We start from the raw sequence: 21,963 nt of genomic DNA, 5'->3' as shown, positions 1-21,963 counted from the left end.
TGGCAATGCGACCAAGATCTATGATGTCACAGATGAACAACTCTCCCCTTTTGGACACTGAAAATATACCCCAAAACATCTCTTTTTGCTCATTCTAATCATATGACAAACGATTCATCAATGATATAATGTTGTGAAACCTCTGTACTTGTCCTCTCATATAAAGAGAACACCTCACCTTGTGATAGACACTATAAAAGTGAGAATATAAGTGAAATAAGTACTAAAGTAATGAGGGAGTTGTACGTGTGTGACATCACAGATCTTGGTCGCATTGCCAATTGGAGGATCTACATGGCATTAGTGATCTCAATATTCAAATGCTCATAACTTTCTTATTATTCATTCAATCTTCCTCAAATTTTCAACAATATGTTTCTTTGATTTTTCTCTTTGATATGGATTCGGCTGGTTTCAAGGGTTTCATTCTCCTTTAACAAATCAATCTTAAGTAAAAACCGAAACGATGAAAACTTGACTACCCGGGTATCCGTTAAAGACCAACTTATCATCAGTGGGTTGACATTTTATCGGTTTCATTGGTCATGGCGTCTGTCACATGATCAATCAGAGCTTCATTGAATAAATCTTATTTTCATCATATCGACTTCATTGGTATGAACTAAGAAAAAAAGATATATAATCCCACTGTTTAACCACAACACTGCTATCTCCTTTTTGAAGGCAATTTTGTAACCCAAGAAGCTTTTGCATCCGGACAGTTGTACCCAAAAGTGTAAAATTGCACAAAATACAGGGAAAACATTCAAACATTCTAAAGTTGCAGTAGTTAGTCGTTGTTTGCCGTCTCTGAATGTTTGAATGGGTATAGCAATAGCTGATCGACAAAGTGTTATGTAATTGATTTCCCTAGGTGTACCCATCTCACACCTGTACTAGTTACTGTCTTAAAGCTATAATCATCATAATGTATATTCAAGAGCTATTATGAGGTTTACTTGGCATCGTATATATCATGAAAATGTTTTATACCTCTATGATTGTACATGTATTACAGTGATTACAGTGGACACAAATTTCCACAAATTATATATTTTAGTATATATACCGTATTTTGATAGACTATTGTTAATGAGGGAGAATTGAAAGAAGAAAATAGGATAACAGTCCAGAAATACAGAGAAGGAACTGGTCTTACAAAGAATTAAAAAAGTGTTTAAAATACACCTCAGTAAAGTGCACAATGTGACCCCAGCGTTTATCATTGAAAACGACCACCATCTGACCATGCATGCCATGGCGTCTTAAAAACTGCTAAAAACAAGACCAAAATACGAGGTGTTATCATGGCATTTTTATTATTTGATAATCAATTCTTTGTCTACAAATCGGCATGGAAGTTATTCAAATGGCTCCAATTTGCATATTATTCAAGAGATCGTCAACAGCTGGACTTTTGAAGTACTAGCGCGTATTTCCCACGGTATACTATGGTCCTGAAGGTCAGGCAATGCTGACGGTTTCGAGATGAACGTGATGGTTGTATAGGGTATAATGGCGTCCTCCCTGCGACCAGGAAAGAAATTTATTTAAATAATTGAGAAATGTTATATCTTACATTGAGAATAATAAACATGAACATAACGCATTTCAGTATACAAACTATATGCCTAGCGATGACCACGCTCTCAATTGGTTTTTATGTTGAATTAAATAGGAAGAATACCATTATTTTGAATATATACACAGTATTATCTTTAATTGAGTAATAAGAACATAAATTTAAGTGACTCCTCCTCCTTATTTTAAAAATTCCTGTTTATACAACAGTGTTAATATCAATTCATGATGACGAACAATTACTAGTAAAAAAAATCAATGATGGGTTACGTTTATATATACAATAGTATACGGAGTATAGAGGCGTGTAGTGATTGGTCACACTTGGAAAACACCTCCAGAGAAAAATCGATCTTTACCAGTTTCCGCTCACAAAACACTGCAAATTGTATATTGTGTCCAGCAACAGCTCATGAAATTTGTAAAGCAGCCTCACTCCATTTTTGACTTGTCCTGCGAATTGATGATATTTCCAAGATGAACTGTTTGTTGTATTTCTTCATTGGAGCTCTGTGCCTTAATCAAGGTGAGATGTGTGGTACTTCTGGTATTATTACAATTTTCCATCTAATTCAAACAATACCAGTTGTTTTTTATATGTATTTATTTCTAGATACACGAATTTATATGAATTGCAATTACAATTTACTTTTACAATTACATTCCTTATCATTGTTTGATTTGATTCTAATTTTGAGACGATCGGTGTTGTACGAGTTTAATAATGGTGAATGATTTTGTTTTATTTTCATACTAACAGCAGGCTAAGCCAGCGGGTGCGATTTACATGTAAATTGTTTGCTTATGCTCATGACTGTTCAAAACATGTTTTAACCAATCCTCTATGAATATATTTACAACAGTTGTTGCCCATCCCTATGCCCATTGAAATATCTCCGCATTATTTCTATTCGTTGTCTTTTTTAATTTGGAAGGTATCATTGCTATAAAAATCTCCATTGAGTAATTGCAATGGTGGCAGTATTTTTGTCTTTCTAAGCGTGTGAATATTTATGCTTACTGTAAAATATCTATATCATTATAATAACCACAGTCCTACACAGTGAGGACTTTGCATTATTAGCACACACAAGTTAGTGATGAGGCCACCATAAATTAAAACACCAACTATTCTAGGTTTAATTAATTAGTACTGCATGTAAAATTGTGTTCGTTTAATCATGTAAGATTGAAGATCATTGTTCTCACATTCTACAGCGACGTGATGGAGAGTTTCCGTATCAATATATTTTTTTTTTCAATGTTCATACAATAATAAAAGAGAGAAGTGGGTGCGGGACATTTTCAGCTCCCTCTTTCATATACAGTCAGAATTTGATGATATATTCAAGGCTGTTCTGATCATCCCCGCTTACTTGCGAATTTTTAACAAGTTTAAAAGCCTAGGCCACTCCCAGTATATAGGTGATTTCAAGTTTGGTATTTGCGTTGGTTCTGTTGTTAAACGCAGGAAAAACATACAGTCTTCCCTACCCTACCCTAAAGATATGATGATCAAGGTCAACTTACCAGCTTACCATTAATAGATCAAATTAACTTTGATGTTGTGTTGGTGTGACGATCGACCCAACACCGGCACCAAAATGCCAGCACTGACCTCGAAATCGCTGGGAGCATGGCGACACATGAGCTTCATGTTTGCTCGCCAAAGTTGTTATGTCAAGACTAATAAAACAAAAATATATGAAGGCAGAAATAAAGAGGTGTAAAATTGGTATAATTCATCTCCATTATACCCAACACAGGCTTTGCTCAGAGTACTAATCTTCATGAGGAGGAAGCTCCAGGAGTTGCTAAACGTTCTATTGATGATGGTCCACAAAGCATTCAACACATCATCCATAGGCGAGATGACGGATCCAAGCCTAGCAACCCCCATAATCCGTTTCCTGGTGGTGGAGGCCAAACAAATGCACTTCCTCATAGGCGCTCCGTAGACGATGTCTTGGCCCATGGCGATGGGGATATCATGCCAATTCCTCACGTCATTCATAAGAGGCAACAAGAGTCGTCCAATGAAGGATATGAAATACTTGATAATGAACCGCCCCCACCTCTACGAACAAGAGGAAAGAAGTAAAGATGAATCGTTTCTGGAGTCGCTAATCTGGTGGGATTGCCAATTAAGTTCTGGGTTCAACGAAATGCAGTACAGAGAAATTAGAAGTACTGGGATGAGATAATTTTGCTTAGAAAAATATATAAGAGAAAGCATGCAAAAATTCTAATATTTCATAAGGCGCCAAACAGAATCACAAATGGTTTAGGAATTGATATTTTGAAAATAAATTTGTTTTGAAAATGTAAGTCTTGAACCTTTATCACTATATTACCTCTTTGGTTTAACTACAATGAAATCACAATAACATCATTCTGTGAAAGCAAATATAATAAAACATACTAAATTTAGCTTATAAATATTGTTTGCACCCCGTTCTAATATTGTTTTGCAATTATTTGTATTATTTCAAATTTTTCAATTATTTTGATGGACAAACTTTATATTAAACGACCATACGTTAGATACAGCACACCGATTGGATGTAATAACTAGATTCGGTGAATCGAATGTTTGAAGTTTGCTTGGGTGTTAGCATCAGCCACAACATCGGAGTTTAGAATGAACATGGTGATGCTGGTGCTTGTTTTAAACTTAGATGGTAAAAAGTATTAGTTTTAACGAATGGTATAGTATTGTGGTATAGCACGTTCACTCAGTATGCCAGCTTGTCGTCCAGCAACTTGATTCACACTCTCAATATCACAGTCGTATATTCATCAAATCAACCATTGTGCATTTCATTTAACTCAAGACTGTAAAAGTACTCTAAGAGTAACCGAGATATTTGGACACCGGTCTTGATTTACCCTATTTTTTGTTTGTAATGAGCTAACGTAAGTCTTCAAACCGTGTTTGCTTCCATGTTCACTAGGTAATTAATTATCAATATTTTACAACTGTAATGATTAATCAATGATTAGGTGAAACACAAATAAAAGCGACCAGACACAAACTAATTTTATCTTGTGTTTTTAAAGTTCAGATGAAAAAGAGAGATGGAGGAGGAGAGCGTGGGTTGATATCATAGGGTGAAATATAGCAAGAGAGAGAGAAAAAAAAGAGAAAAGAAAAATAAGAATAGAACTGAATCAGGGTAGGTCTATACGGAAATGATAGAAGAAAGGGGTATGGGGGTTCGAGAAAGGGTGTGTATGTGTGTGTGTGTGTATTTGAGTGTATGTGTGATAGCAGGAGTGCCATGAGGTGAGAGAAATAGTTCGTTTTGTGTGGGTGTGTAACTGAGTTTGTACAGAATTGTGTATCTATCATTGTGTATAAGTCTGGGGACAACCTTAAAGTCCCCACTCTGAATATGTGACCAGGGGACCGTTTCATAAAGCTGTTCGTAAGTTAAGAGCATATATAGTATATATCTCTATGGTTAAGAGTGACTTTAAGAATGACTGGTGATCCTTGTAGTGAAAATGTTCATTGGGGAATTTCAAGCGCGTAAGAAAGGTTCAACATGCGTTCTTACAACCACAAGGGCTCGAACTAACCCATGCATGCAGTAATTCGTTATTTGCCCATGTTGGATTACAGGCGTACAACGCCTAGTTTAAAGACAATTTGACTCTGTTCGACTTAATAAACATATATTATAAATCGGGGATTAAGGAAACAGAAAACCACGATAAAAACACGACGTTAATATAAACAACTGCGATTAAAACACTCATACATACAAGAGTTTAGACGGAAGGCCACCGATCAGGGCGGCCCATTAAATTCCCCTTTATATCAGTGGTCACTCCCCCACTCCTGTGTCAAATTCACTCAAAAAGGAGTGATTACTAGATTGGTTTCGTTTAACTAGGATCTTAAGGTCTAAACTGCAACGGCTCGTGCTATACTATAAAACAATATGTCTGCCGTGACTTTTCAGAATGCATGAAGCTTTCCAAACTACGTTATACTAGTATTACCAAGTACTTTTCGTTGAGAAAAAAGTAATAGCATTTACAAATATACATCAACCTCATGTTTCAAGACTAGAATGGTGTAAATTCACATCTTAAATCACGGTGTAAGTATAAACGATATGTACATGTTCAAAGTCTACATTTTCACGTGTGGAGTGGAATAAAAAAAACACTAGATGACAAATATTTAGAATTATACACATTTTTAAGAAGCAGAAGAATTTACAGAAAAAAACTATTATGTTAGGATATTTCCTGCAATTTTTCAGAAAAGGTCTACTAGTACTTAAAAATAGTGGATAGTATTACAAGAAATTCGTAAGGTTTCATACCCCTATATTCAAATTTATGTAATTTTGCACAATATAAGAATATAAATGTGCTCGAGAAGGTGAAGGAACTTTCTTGTGTTTTTTTTAAGAACAAATTTTCGAAAAGTGCTCATTACAAATTCACATAGAAATTCACTTACTTCATACCATTGTGTTACAATGTGAAAATAATCTTCACGGTCTAACTCTACTAGGAAATGGAATTAAAGCAGTGGTAACTTCTGAACGATAACCCAAGTGAACCGATTCTTACGATGAAATATATATATGTGTGTGTGTGTGTGTGAGGGTGTGTCTATACATACACACACCCACACACACACATATATATATATATATTGTAGCCGAACCGACTTTCTTTCCTGACGAGCTGGTTCGTTTCGGCTGCAATATACAACCAGTTGGTGTAAAGTCCGTCTTTTTCACTTCTGACTCTTTGCTCCTTCTCAATATCTTATATCATATCTCATGGAACCGCACAACCATGTTGAAGACCGAATACCCAGTATTTAGTATCTCCGTAAATTCAGTATCTCGGTAATTTCAGTATCCTCACTCATCTCATGATTTTCAGAATCTCGGTAAAGTCAGTATTTTCTGTATTTTCTCTCGTCTCAGTATTTTCGGTATCTCGGTAAAGTCATCCTCCATCCTTGAGAACGCCTCCGCATTCAAAGCAGCTTCTATTGCCTCGTCCAGTGATCTTGGTTGCGAGAGGAAAACCCCTTCTCGGATTTTGCAATCTTCAATCGCATCTAGAAAGTGTCCCCTCGCCAACCGGTCTTGTCCGACTTCATCAAATTCAGGATAGGCAAGAGCCGTCAGATCTCTTACGCTCTGTCCTAATTCCTGAAGTGTCTCTCCTGCTCCTCTCCGTCGCTGTCGCAACCCGGCAAGGTAGACCTCTGCCTTACCACCTGGACCATATCGTTTCCTCATTCTGTCCACTAGTTCATAGTAACAGAGTCGCCTTCCTATTTTCTGCGTCAGAAGTTTAACGGCAGAACCTCTCAGGCTGGCTGCCAGATATTCCATTGCCTCAGATTCTCCCCAGTGATTCACCACAATGCACGCCTGAAAATGGTTTAGATAGTCTTCAACCGGAGTGCGGCCGTCGAATCGGTCTGGTACAATACTTGGTTCCTTTGATCTAACTTCATGGTGATTTAGCAGCATATTTCTTGATTCGGTTTTCATCTCTGGTGCTCGTCTATGTCGGGTATCTTGTAGCCCAGTCCTGAAAAATTCCTGTTCCAGTCCGGTAGGTTGCGGTATCCGTGCTGCTCTGAAGTTGTCAGTTGGTGAAGATCGAAACTGAACTCTCGGCCCATGCCTACCGCACGTCTCATCAGTCTCACATGGTGGCGTCAACCCCATACTGGTCCGTATCTCCACCATCATCTGATCAATCTCCGCCATACTGCTTTCCAACTTCTCTATCACCTCAGCCGGCGATACCGCACACCCTCTCTGTCCTCGAACATCCATTTCCTCTGAACTTCTACACCAATAATCCCACTGCTGACACCACGTGTAGCCGAACCGACTTTCTTTCCTGACGAGCTGGTTCGTTTCGGCTGCAATATACAACCAGTTGGTGTAAAGTCCGTCTTTTTCACTTCTAACTCTTTGCTCCTTCTCAATATCTTATATCATATCTCATGGAACCGCACAACCATGTTGAAGACCGAATACCCAGTATTCAGTATCTCGGTAATGTCAGTATCCTCACTCATCTCAGTATTTTCAGAATCTCGGTAAAGACAGTATTTTCCGTAGTCTCACTTCTTCTGGTCAGTACTTCCAACACTTTCGTGCTTTCCGACCAAGTATACTTGCAGCTCCATACATCAAAATATCGACAAGCAGGAACAAGGCATTCTGTTCTTATAACTTTACTGAGAAATTCTGCTCATCCTGTCCCGGCAGGTTCCAATGAAAATTGAACAGAGTTCCGTTCAGAAACCTCTTACTGCCAAACACATTGCATGGCTCATAATCGAGCATAGAGCTCGATTATACTCAACGATTTAGGAGGGAGATTGTCACGCGGTAAAATTTAATTATCTTTTAAAAACAGTTAGAGTCATAAAATAAATCTTTTGAACAACAACTGTGGTAATTGTCACTACTATTTATACCCGAATAGTAAAGAACAATTAAAGATTAATATCTAACATAATCATACAGTTGTAAACATCGTTATTTCTTAGCAAATATTTTAAAACATTTTAAAGAAAATACCTATACAAACGATTACTGAATTTTCCTATGCAACTATATACATGGATTAAAAATTATTCTACGTTCTTCACTGTTACGAACCATGCTGAACATTCAATAAACCTTTAATTTCGTTACTATATATAATATATATAGTAACGAAATGAAAGGTTTATTAAATATATATATATATATATTATATATATATATATATATATAAACACACAGTTGTGCTCAAAAGTTAGTGAAACCCACCACAAAATGCACTTCTTTATGTTGAGTGTTGAATGTAGACAATAACACTACAATGTTCGGTGAGCCCAGAGAAACAAACTTTATTGAATGCAATTTTTTTATCATCTGACTTTACAATCAAAATATCTAAAACATAGTAGAACTTGAACACTTTAAATATTTACATTTTCTGGTGGGGTTCACTATCTTTTGAGCACCACTGTACACTATATAAATACCAATAATTGTTTATTTTTATATATGATACTAGTATCACACTATTCATGAACATTAAATAAACCGCATCCCCCTGTTTTGGGGAGGGGGATTTTTGTGTGTATTTGATTATTGAAGAATGCAATCCCCTAATGCATATAGGGTCAAAAGTTATTGATTCGAATTAGCCGGAATGGAAAATTAGTTTTCTTAGAGATTCGGGGAAGTTCGTGAGGGAAATAAATAAAACAATGCAAAGATGACTTTTATATTGAACCTTCAAGTAGCAGACAACTAGCGTCTTGAATATATTTCACTTTATACCCCTCTTAATCCTTATCTAATCTGAAGATGATCACAAATTTTGACTGTGAATTATAGCATCAATGTTATATTATATTAGGGTTTGGTTTTCAATACTTAACTGCCAACTTGCCTTCAGGCTCATTCACATTTCTTATGTTTAAGTAAAGGAGGTAGTTGGGATCAGTCTTTCTCGAGTGGGTTGATCGACAACACTCTGATTCCCTATATACTGAAACAGTTTACGTGTTTAAAATGACCCTCCTTGTGACTCTGACCAGGATATCAAATACTGATGAAGGTAGACAAATCGCTGCCGATCATGGAAAAGTGACCCTTTGTCGAGGTAAATGGACGGAGGCATCGAAGCCCCCGTAATAGGTTGATCTTGATCAAGTCGAGTTTACAGATTGGCAGTGAAAATGTTGATGGTGACACCTATGGCGACGCCTACCTTCTGAAGAAGTCTCTAATGACACGTCGGTATGTGCGGTTAGCTGCGGCATAGCAGAAAGGGTTCAAAAGACTGTTAACGTATACCCAGAAGAAACTCACCTGAAACGACACAAAAAACGCAACTTTTATGTATAAGTCTGTGAGCAATCATTTCCGTATGGCCAGAGGCGTTCTTTATTTTCTTTATACTTAGTATTTAGTGAATACATCAAGAGTCATTTTACCAATGTAATATTCTTGTCAAACTTAGAAAGGTACACAAAACCAACCCACTGCCATTACTTATCAATTAAGAAAAATGTAACAAAAAGAACCTCAAAATTATTTGCAACCATACTTATCGTCCTCACTGTTTATTAGTAGAAAAAGCATCACTATACGCCATTTTTTTAAAGAAATATATTCTAGATTGATTAATTTAAAAGGAAATATACACACTGCCCTTAAGTTTAGGAACATCTAAAATATTCATATGAATTTGCAGATTATAGTTTATTTCTTGGTATTGAATCGTTTTGTCAAGAAAGTTGATCTATTGAATAATAAGTATTATGACAAAACGAAATCACAACAGAAATGTGCTCAGACCAATATGACATAATGACCTGGAGGGGGGATTGCCAGAAATTTTATTTGAGTCACCCTTATTGGCCCAAATAGAAGTCCAATTGTCAGGTTTGCTATTGAAAGTGTTAAAAAACAAAAATGGAAAATGCAGCTGGAGGCCTATTCACGATTGCATCACACAATTCAAATAGTACAGCATTTTTTGTGAGTGAAAGTTGTTTCCCTTTGTAAACTGGCAGTCACTAAAAAGAATTGTTATCAAAGAGATTAGCTGCAGTCTAAGTCAGATTCTGTATGGTAAGAACACTATATTAGCCCAGAATGCTAAAATTGATATATTCCTGTAATATAAAAATTGGAATATATATAGATATGTAATTGGTATAAGGATATATAAGGATACTCTACATCACTTTTTCCTACTTTAGATGGTAAAAATCGGGTATTTTTGTTCTCAGTCACCCTCTACAAGGTCTCACACATAACATACGAACTTGAGATAGAGTCATATAATTATTGATTCTTTGATGTTTCTTCTTGCTAATTCCTTATGATTGGTGCTCTTATTAATAATACATGGCCCGTCGTTTTGGCTTTTTGGACATCATCTGACATGATTTTCCGGTCTCCATGCAAGTCAAAGGTCATAATGGCTTATTGGCCATACCTGACACAAATTTTTATGCAATTCGGTTTACATTACTTTTATGGTTCACGGACCAAATTTCATGATCACAGCATGTTATAATGGTAAATAAACTCAAATCTCTACCAATGTTTATCAATAATAATAACAAATTTTTATAAAGCGCGCTTTTCCCAGAATGGCTCAGCGGGCGTTACAGCATAGTATTACCCCGGTCATTGGATTCATTTAAATCCTGCGAGAAAAGTGCACAATTTCCACACCCTGGGGAGCATTCCTTGCATTCATCGCAGCCTCATAATGGCGCTGGCAAAATCAAACATACAATATCTTTCGCATCATACCCATTTAGCACCTGGGTCGAGAGTGGCAAAGTGTGGATTAACGCCTTACCAAAGGACGCTAGACCGCGGTGGGATTCGAACACACGACCCTCTGTTTACAAGGCGAGAGTCAGAAACACTACACCACGGCTCTTCCACTATATAAATCACTGGCGTTCCCAAACTATTGAAGGGTTTACATTAAGGTTTTGAATACAAATGATAAATTACCGTTCACAAAGAATGCGAGTTTCATTAAAGACAGTGATATTTCCTTTTCAAACTATAACTTGAAAGCTAAATCCAATGAAAATATTTTGTACAGTATCTTCTAAGCCGGGAACTGATAAGACACTAAAAAGGAAAGGAGAATTTATATTATCAAGCTAAGGCTGAGAACGATATAACCAGTCATTAACCAAAGCCATTTCTCTCATTTTATTTTACTATGTATTCCGATAATGAGTAGAGTCTGATTTTGTAAGAAGTATGGATAAAAGCTGTAAGAACTCGATGTACTTGACATTCAAACACCTCATTCGGATTCTGTAATAATTGTAGTTTGAAACTTTGCTTTTATCTCTGACAGTGTCCAAATATTCATGATGCGGATTTTAACATTTCTAATGGTATTTTTATTCTAATAGGCCCAATACAAGATAGAAACTAAACCCGAGCATTTTGCGTGTTTATATATTGAGATCATCCCCCTCCTTTCTTTTGCTTTTGTAACAAAAATTTGTTGAAGAAACTGATAACACTTTCTCTAACCTCATGGTTATGAAATGCTGGATCCACCTCTGGCTGGCTATACAAATATACAATATTAATGGATATAAGATCAGTAGCGTAGCTAGGATTTTTTTCCTGGGGGGCACTGGGTGTCCTTGCTTTTTAATGGGGGCTGACAATTTTTTTCTCAGTGTGTATTTGTCACTTCTTAGCTTTATTCTTATAAAACAACATGAATATAAAATATTCTCATAAGCCTACTTTCATGTATTTTGTCCTGAAAATTATAGATAATTACTGCGAACGCCAAGCGCGAGAAAATTATAGATAATTACTGCGAACGCCAAGCGCGAGCAGAAATTTTTGATAAACGTTCTGGCCTGATCGAAAAGGGATCTGGTAAGAACTGTTTGCTTTTACCCATGAAGACGATACATATTTCAACAATTAAATAATGCGAACGCAATGTGCGAGCTGAACATTTTTGAAATTCCGACCTTAAAAAAGGGTAATTCTAAGCACTTTTTGTAATCATTAAAGGGATAGGTATGTAACTAAACAATACAATTGATGGGAAGAAAATTCAGATTTTAGACCTAAATACGGGACACTGTATTCATGTTTTGTAAATCATGAATATGATGGGTAATTGGATATCTTCCTATGAATGCAAGCGTGAAGAGCGAGCAGAAAATTATTGATATTCTGATCTGAAACTGGATAATTTAAGCACGTTTTAAATAAAGAACAAGCTGCCTATCTCAATAAACATGCATGCGCATGTTTTAGACTTAGACCTAGAATCTGGGCATTCTGCACTAGCGTATACCTACGAAGGGGGGGGGGGGGCAGGGGGGCAGTCTGCCCCCCTGACGAGTCACAACCCATGCAAAGGACGTATCTCTGCCCCCTGACGAGCTTGAAGACCTTTTTTGCCCCCCTGACGAGCTTGAAGACCTTTTTTTTTATTTGCTTGCTTTATTTGTGGTTGAAGACTTTTTTTTTTTTTTTTTTTTGCTTGTCAATTTTTTTGGCGGACGGTTTTGCCCCCCCTGTGGAAAATCCTCGGTACGCCACTGGCATTCTGAATACATTTTTTTAAATAATATAGATCAATAATGCGAGCTAGCTGAAAAAAATCGATATTCCGATCTGAAATAGAGTAAATTTAAACACTATTTCAATCACTGTGTAGGGAAATTTCGAAGTGGATGTGGATCACACTTAATAAATGATGCGAGCATGAAGCGCAAGCAGATATTTTTTTATTATTATTTTGACCTGAGACCGGTACATTCTAAGGACATTTTGTCATCATATGAAAATTATGACTATCTTCTTATTATTTCTAAGCGCGAGATGAAACTTGTCGATATTCCATTCTGAAAAAGGGTAAATTTAGTTAGTAGGAATTTATGAAAATGTTATTTTCTTATTTACTAATCTAATATAATGCTTAATGATAGAGTGGAATATATTAATATTAATGCCCGAAAACAGGAAATTTTAAGCATTTTATAATTATGAATAGGACGCATGGCTTAATACATTTTTAACAATTAACGCGAGCGCAAATCGTGAGCCGATTTTTTTTTATAAACTGTAATGAAAAGGGGACTTTACGTAACTTGCTATATAATTAATACAGAGGCATACATACTCACTAATCAAAATGCGAGCGCGCAGCGCTAGCTGATAGGCCTACGTTTTGACAATTACATCTAAAAAGGGGTATTTTGAGAACTATATGGAATACACAAAGACAAAAGGAACTTGGTATATCAAATAAAGCCACCGCGCAGCGTAAGCTGAAAATGTTGATATTTAGACCGAAACGGACATTTTACAGAGCATTAAAAAAAATCAATTTGTAAATAACAAAATAATAATTATGAAAGCTTGACGTCCGAGCTAAATTATGTTTTGTATGACTTCAAAACTTGATATTTAAGTTCCATATCAGCTTCTTGAGCATGATATGAATCTCATCGAACAGGCAATGCCAGCGTGAAGCGCGAGCGAGAATTTTATATAGTTACTTGATTTATTTTTGCTAGTCTTCACCTCACCACTTTTATTTACTCGTCTTACTCCTCTTATTTTCCTCTTCTTTTTTCCTTACTTCTTTCCCCTTCTTTTTCTTTCTTTCTCCCTTTTTGCTTTTTTTTTGCTCCGTCTAAATCTTTTCAGGGGGCACACCAAATGTCAGGGGGCACGTGCCCCCAGCCCACCCCCGTAGCTACGACCCTGTATAAGATGTAACTTTCCTGCCCCCTCAACCTGTTTTCTAATCCTTGGAACACTATTGACAAGATCTATGAATTAATAATTATGATGCTGATCAAGATACATAGGGGTATCAAGTTGTCACGATATTTATCGAGCTCCGTGTAGTCACCTTGCTACACCATGGTGTAGCAGAAAACAGCTAAATCCGATTATATCAATTCCTAATTCCTTTCATTCGATTTAAAACCCCGATGAATTAAAAAAAAAATCAACTCTGGGATATTATATAGAATAACCAAGAATAGAATAGTTGATGATTTTCACTTTTTTAGCAAAAAAGACAAAATATCTTAATCTTTAAATAAAAATAATAATGATGTAAGATTGGGTCCATCGACATCAAAGTAATATTGAATGAAATTTACCCATGAGAACAAGATTTTTTGCATTCTTTTTTTTTCAGATTACCATTTAATATTCACACAACAAGCTTATTTTACATTTATTTTTGGAAAACAGAAAGCATTTTATTTTGTTCAAAAGAAAAGTTCAAGTATACACACGATTTCAGGATTTCATATGATAATCAATTGAGAGAAAAGATTAATCAGAAAAAAATATTTGGATATTAATTTTACAAGTGACCTATCATGGACGGGACGGGTATACTCAATCGCCAAAAAGGCCAATTCGCTCTTAAAATTTTTGTATATATAGATACCAAACCTGTTTGAATATCAAGTCTCGACATATTTTGTGATTTGCTTTAATACAGTGTCTATTCGACTATGCTAATGCGGCTTGTGATGGATAGGCCCAAGAACACACGTTGGATGTAATAAACTTGAAAATGCAGGATTACTCCATGTAGATCAAAGAGCTAAACAACAACTAGTATTGCACCACGCGCATAAAATATTATATTCGGACACATTAGATCATTACATAGCCAATAATTTACCCGTGTCTCGATTATCCATAGGTACGAGGTACGATACTAGAAATGGTCATTTTAATTTTGTATTAGCAAAACGTGAAGGTCATATAGGGAACATTTTTTATTACAGTTGCATCCGATATTGGAATTATCTTCCTAATCAAGTTAAAATTTTCCTCACTTAAATAGTGCACTAAAGAAATACCTTAAACTGGAATCTACTATAGAGAACAGCATTACCATAAAAAAAAACACAAATATTGTACATTTGGTTTTCAGTATACGTTAAAATATAAAGTAGATCATTGTTGTTTGCTTCAGGATTTCGCAAATTATTTGATTTGATAGATAATTATGACGTTTTACCATGTTCTTTTACTTGTCGTAGTTATTACGAGGACTGACCTCTTAAGGTCCTCTCCGAGGGACCTGGTAATGAGGATTAATGCCTTACCCCCGCTCTACCCGAGCTATCACGCCTCCTTCTGTTTATGTTTAAGAACGATGCAGGGGCCGCGGAACCGGGGGGGGGGGGCTGGGGGGGCTTAAGCCCCCCCCCCCCACTTTTTTCAAAAACCGTGTACAAAAGCGCAAAATGACCATACGATTGTGATTTTCTGCATGGTCAGCCCCCCCCCCCCCCACTCTGAAAACCGTTCCGCGGCCCCTGCGATGGGTTGCTTCCAACTCAATGAGTGAATTCAAGTCAAATGCATAAAACAAAAATCTTTTTGGAAGTAATATTTGTCAGAGCAAATGAACAATTAAAGGTGAATTTAATCAATTCTAATGATGTTCATGGGCATCATACCAGACACAGAGACAGTGGACATTTACGCGTGCCCGCGCGGGTTACACACCAGGGCGGCGAAAGGTATTTTCGTTGGGAGGGGGTGGGCAAAGCCAAAAAGGGCACTTATAATTGGGTCAAATGGGCATCTTGGATATTTTCACCATGAGATTATCATATGCGTGAAGTAGTTGTGTATTTTATAGTAATTCAGTTGAGCAAAGCCATTTTGAAGTCATTTCTGATTGATAAGAAATATATTTAGGCTCATCCGCGAGCGAGTGGTTCGGAAAATAATTCAAATCTGAAGTTGTAAAACTCGCTTTTAGTAAATTATTTCTGTTAAAAGGGCATCCTTGCCAGATGTTGCAAGCGCGAATCGCGAGCTCAAACTTTTCGACATTTCATGTAATAAGACATAAAAGTCAAACATTCCGAGCAGTTATCGTAATCATGAAAAAGATAAGTATCTTACTAAAGAGTTAACGTGAAGCGCGAGCTGAAATTTTTAATGTACTGTCCAGAAAAGTAACCTGTTAAAGACTGCATATAGTGACTCATATAGGATTGCATATCGCACAAATTAAATCATGCAAGCGCGATGCTCGAGCTGAAAATTTATAATATTTCAACCTGAAAACTGGACATTCTAATCATTCATTTTATATAACCAGAAACAGAATGAGTACCTTACTAAACAATTATTGATACAAGCATGAAACGCGAGCCAAAAATTTGTGATATTCCAACTTGAAAACAGGACATTCAAAGCGTTCTTGTAACCATGAACAGGATGGGTACCTTACTCTTAACTATAAATGCAAGCGCGAACCGCGAGCCAAAAATTTGGTGATAATCTAACCTGAAATGTATTGTTTTACTTCAAAAAAGATATTTCATTATAAAAAGGGGGTATATTCTTTTTTTTGGGGGGCAAGCGTTTTGTTCTGCAAGGGCGGCGGAACAGAGCAGAGGGCAGAGGGGCAAGTTCCCCTGCCCCCCGTTCAGCCGCCCTTGTTTTACACTGATTGTTATAGGTGTAGCCCAATCGTATCCTTTTTAGGGGGCTTGACATGGCATAAAGGGGAAATTTTTGACATTTTTCAATTAAAAATCTAATTTTGTAATAGAGTTTGACATGTTTTTAAATATATATTATATTTCACTTCATTTGTCTTTGCTTATCTTTCCTTTCTCCTTCTTTCTTGGTCGTAAAACCAAGCTCCACGTCTGTACGTCAGCGTGTGTGTGTGTGTGTGTGTGTGTGAGGGTGTATGGGGGATCCTTAGACCGAAGTTATAAGTGTGATATATAATATGTGCCTTCCAGTTGTTTCACATCATGAACTGAAGAAAGAAATCTAACAATAATTAGGTGTAATTCAAAAGGGTGATAAATTTAATAAACGAGTCACACACCATGAGCTTGGTTGCGGGAGGGGTAAATTTTAAAATGATAATGTCATGAAAACATAAACATGAATATGTTTTATTTCATCTTGGATTTATTTATTTCTCTATCCATCTTTTTGCAACAGTTTCCGAAAAATAACTGTTTCTTTCAATATGAGAAAAACAATATCAATGTTCACCATGCATAAATACAATAAACATCACTACCATCATCATGATAATCATGATTATCGTTATTATCAAAATAATAATAATAATAATATAATAATAGTAATCCCCCACCCACCTGAAATATTGTGGGGATCCCCCCCCCCCCCGATCGACTCCATGGTGCTAAGTCTATTATTTCTTTCTTTTACTGCGAACAGTTCTGTTTATACGTACATTAAGTATTTTGTAAATATATATTTTTTATATTTATGTATTATTATTCAGGGCCCCATGGAAGACCACTACTTATCGGTGAATCGGCTACCCTGACAAAATATCAACAATAAATAGTAAATAAATAAATGAATAAATGAATGAATAAATAAATAATTCCATTATCCAAAGACACAAATACCCACGGACATGATCACAAGGTGGTTGCAATGGCTGCTGTGATATACCATGACTTTGAACTTCCCTTCATCATACCAGTATTCTCCCGAATCAACACCACCTTACTTTTGGAGTGATAGGGATCCGATGTGAGCTTCTGTCTCAGTCGGGTGAGCTGGAATACCAAGTTTCCGTAATGGCATTACTCCTTCCGAGACAGCTCGGGTCACCATGCTCATACATGGACTTTACAAAATGGACCCTTAACAAGATTCATTCCTTCGCAAAATTCGTAAAAATACCGTACATTGACAAATCATTTTCATCATGATCAGTTAATAAATTAAATACTATATTTTTCCACTATCAGTTTGAAAAAAATATTGAATGCGATATTATTGTGGTCCTTAATTGTTGCACATTTTCTTAAAAATTATGATTAAGATTTTTTTTTCTTCTTGCCTAAAATTCCATTTATTGTATACGCCATACGGCATGGTTATGTATATTTTGCGCTCTGGGGATAACTGATATTGCTTTATTGTGTTTTTTTGACAATTATAGACCAATTTCTGTGCTTCCAGTCCTGTCCAAAATACTAGAGAGAGCAATACATGATCAATTGTATAAGTACTTAAATGTAAATGATCTACTTGCAAATTGTCAGTCTGGCTTCAGACCGTCTCATTCTACTGCCACTTGTCTAACTGAGATTACAGACTTTTTGTATGATAAAATGGACCGAAAACATGTTACTGGTGGTATTTTCTTGGACTTACGCAAAGCTTTTGATGTTATTCCTCACAATTTTATACTTGCAAAACTTAAGTACTATGGAATTACTGGCAATGAATACAACTGGATGGAATCGTATTTAACAGACAGAAGGCAATTTGTAATGATTAACAATTGTCGCAGTGAATTTTTGAAGATAAAATCAGGTGTCCCACAAGGATCTATACTGGGTCCATTGATATTTTGTATTTTTATTAATGACATGTGTAATTTGAAATTGCATGTACATTCTAAAATGTCTCTTTATGCTGATGATACCGCCATTTTTAATCACGGTGAATCAATTAAGGAGGTACAAAAGTATTTGCAAGATGATTTTGATTCAATAAGTAAATGGCTAGACTTAAATAATATGCATTTACACCCGCAAAAAACAAAAGCCATGGTATTTGGTCAAAAGAAAAAGTTGAGGGGTGCTCATTTGTCAGTGAAATTCAGGAACATACAATTAGAAAATGTAAAAAAGATTAAATACTTAGGTGTCATGCTCGATCCGGGCTTGACTTGGTGCGAACATATTACTAATATCGTTTGTAAAATATCTCGGGCAATAGGTTGTGTAAGGCGGATTAAGCACTTACTGTCCTTTGATATTATGAAGAAGCTGTACTTTTCTATGGTTTTACCTTACATTGATTACTGTATTACATCTTGGGGAAGCAGTGCAAAAATACATTTAGATAAGATACAAAAACTTCAAAATAAATATGCCAGAATGCTTTTGAAAAAAGATTATAATACATCACAAATTTCTTTGTTGCAGTCACTGAAGTGGCAATCAGTAGATCAGCGTATAAAATATCAGTATTGTGTTCTTGTATATAAAATAATGAATGATTTAGTTCCAAATTATTTAAAACCTTTAGTATGTAAACGGCCCGTGAAATACAGGACACGGTATTCTTTACGATGCCCCCTTCAGCTTCCCAAAGCTAGAATTGAACATAAAAGAAAATCTTTCGCATATGTCGGACCCAAATTATTTAATGCACTTCCTTCAAATTTACAAGTTTGTACCTCCTTGTTAGTTTTTAAAAAATTATGCAAAGCCTTTCATACGAATTGATAAAGAGCGAAATGATATTCCTTTGATTTACAATGCTATGTATGTTTAAATTGTCACTTCCCACTCTATATTTTGGTGTTAATTGTTTCTGATGTTTTTTAGATATTTTGTATTTTGTATTTTTGATGTTGTTTGTTGTTGTTGTTCATAGTTATCTTGACATGTATTTTAAACTGCAGGGCGCCTTTGTAAAGCAGTTTTAAGAACTGAACAGGCCTACCCTGCAGTATAAAATAAATAAAACAAAATAAATAAATAAATAAATTTTTTAAATAAATATTTGTGTTCCTATGCAGTGCATGTCTTAAGGAATGTTTTTATAATCTATTTAGAACAAATGATAATTTCTATTTTCTTGGGTAATACAGGGTTGTCCTTAACTTCCTTATTGATAAATCACATTTTATCATAATTTTCTGTTGATATTGTTTTTCATATTAAAATGTCATACGCTCTCTCTCTTAGTGTGTCGATAACATTCCCAGTGGCGGATCAAGCTAGGAGCCCATCCGGCCCGCCCCTCCCCCCCCCCCTTGAGAGGCACAACAAATGTTTTATTTTTAAAGGAGAATATGTAGATAAATACGCAAGTGAGGATTTGTTTTTTGTAAAAGTTTTCCTGGACCAAAATGACTTCAATTTAGTGGTAGTGAACCCCCCCCCCCTATTTTTTGGCTTGTCAAATAAATGTTCTCTTTTACAGAATGCCCCCTCTTTTGGAAAATCCTGAATCCGCCTCTGATGATCATTCCAACCCTCTTCTCTCAATATTGTGTTACGTTCTTTAATCGAGTTAATTATGTTATATTTCCATAAAATCATGTTATTACACTTAATTATATACTCACGTGGTACACACTTTCCACGTTGCAATTATTTCCGCAGATATTTTCTATGAATACAAAGATTACCCATGGTGACCATGATACAACCAGAGCTAGCACGATGAATGATAAAGTACGAACGGCTTTTCGGTTTTCTTCAGACGGCTTTGACATCGAGAGGCCTTCTGTTGATGCAACTCTCCCTTCACTAGCTGGCTCTTTTAACTGCATTTTGTTGTGAGCAGTGTAAACTCTGTGTTTTGAGGCCGAATAAGTTTGCGATTGTGTAGTGGGCGTATCGACATCGTAATCTGCATCTTCTTTATCATTCCGCCCGTGTGACAAATGTCCTTGTTCAATGAATTCATCGGATGTTGCGAGTGATTCTCTTGTAAAAACGGTTTCATTTTCACTGCCAAATGAGCAAACGCTAAGATCCTTTCGATTTGGAGAGTCCACATTTTCAGTTGATTCAATATTCGACTGTCCGATTTCAGGTGCATTGTTGAGATCCGGCTTGCATCCTGGATAGCTCTCAATCTGAATTGGATCAATATCTTCTGTTGAGCAAACTGGATTCAGAGTCCCTCTTTTAATAGAACCGCTAATATCCATAGAAGACAGAATGCTAAGTTTGGTCTCGTTTTCCCGAGGTCGACTCAAATCTGTGAGTGAAAGCCGACTACTTCTCATTTTATCCGACATCCGGTTACAATTTCGACTCCTTATAATTTTATAGATGGCGATGCAATAGGAGGCTAAAATTACAAGAGGAATCAGGTAGAGAAAAAAGGGTGTGACGAAATTAAACGGAAATTCTCCGCGTTTTCCTGTGTAACAGTTTTCGTTTCTGCCTTGCTTTCGAAAGAGAACAAACCAAGTCCACAAGATGATTGGAATCAGATAAGTTGTGAGTATCACTAAAATAGCACGACAAGGAGACTTTCTCCTGAGATGTGTTAAGGGATCAGCTAAAGATTTGTAACGATCGATGGCAATGACCACCACTGATAGCACGGAAACGTGGACAAAAACATGATCGATGATGGAGAAAATAAGACACGCCATGGGACCAAACGGCCACCGACCACGGAAAAACTCAATAGAGTATATGGGCATGTTGATGGCGCCAATGGTAAGATCAGAAAACGCCATGCTACAAATGAAATAATTGAAGTACGTGCGAAGACGACGTGTCTTCCAAAATGCTATGAGTATGAGGGCATTCCCAGTGACAGTAGGAATGATCAAGAACACCATTGCGACACCAAGAATCACATCAAGTCTAGTTGGACCTCCGTATTCATCTTCAATGGGTTTGTCTGTTGTAGTCAATGATGGCGATGTTAAGTAGAAATCTTGAGTGAGGTATGTTATATTGTCGAAATCAAAACCGTACTGAGTGGTAAGAAATGCATCTTCTGTTACAAAAACGGTTTTGACTGAATCCATTGTGAAATGCAGTTTCACTCAAAAAACAATTTGAGGAGTGTTTTATACCGAGACACTCTTTCTTTGCCGGTCTTCAGGAAAGTAATGATTGTGAGTCCGGGACATCGCTGAGGAGGCATCAGTTCTATCCGATCGTCTTTCCTCATACGTAATGACGTGACGTCATTTTCCCATAGGGAATGTGTTATTTTTGTTAGATATTTTTCCTCAGTAATCATACCAGATAGCCACTGGGTTTTTATGCGTATATTGAATGGCTGGATTTTGCATGAGGGCCGAAAAGTGATTCTGTAAAAA

At 36.3% G+C, this 21,963-nt stretch overlaps 2 protein-coding genes across 2 annotated transcripts; one reads left to right on the top strand and one right to left on the bottom strand.

Moving 5' to 3' along the window:
• The first annotated feature begins 1,962 nt into the window (after positions 1-1,962).
• On the top strand, positions 1,963-4,616 carry LOC129256209 (uncharacterized). Its single transcript, XM_054894464.2, has 2 exons — positions 1,963-2,107; positions 3,348-4,616. The coding sequence occupies exons 1-2, from the start codon at positions 2,059-2,061 to the stop codon at positions 3,680-3,682; spliced, it is 384 nt and encodes a 127-aa protein (XP_054750439.1). The 5' UTR covers positions 1,963-2,058; the 3' UTR covers positions 3,683-4,616.
• A 15,610-nt stretch (positions 4,617-20,226) lies between these two features.
• On the bottom strand, positions 20,227-21,666 carry LOC129255481 (muscarinic acetylcholine receptor M1-like). The gene has a single exon (XM_054893832.2). The coding sequence runs from the start codon at positions 21,664-21,666 to the stop codon at positions 20,227-20,229; it is 1,440 nt and encodes a 479-aa protein (XP_054749807.2).
• Between the last annotated feature and the right edge of the window lie 297 nt (positions 21,667-21,963).

This window comes from Lytechinus pictus, chromosome 3 (genome assembly GCF_037042905.1).
Source record: "Lytechinus pictus isolate F3 Inbred chromosome 3, Lp3.0, whole genome shotgun sequence".
Lineage (NCBI taxonomy): Eukaryota > Metazoa > Echinodermata > Echinoidea > Temnopleuroida > Toxopneustidae > Lytechinus > Lytechinus pictus.
Note: the sequence above shows the minus strand (reverse complement) of the source record. Positions and strands in the feature narration are given on the sequence as shown.

Excerpts from the sequence above, each read along its gene's own strand:
- LOC129255481 (XM_054893832.2), bottom strand. The coding sequence starts at position 21,666 with ATGGATTCAGTCAAAACCGTTTTTGTAACAGAAGATGCATTTCTTACC.
- LOC129256209 (XM_054894464.2), top strand. The coding sequence starts at position 2,059 with ATGAACTGTTTGTTGTATTTCTTCATTGGAGCTCTGTGCCTTAATCAA. Across the intron at positions 2,108-3,347 it reads AGCTCTGTGCCTTAATCAAG|GCTTTGCTCAGAGTACTAAT; the intron begins GTGAGATGTGTG and ends TACCCAACACAG.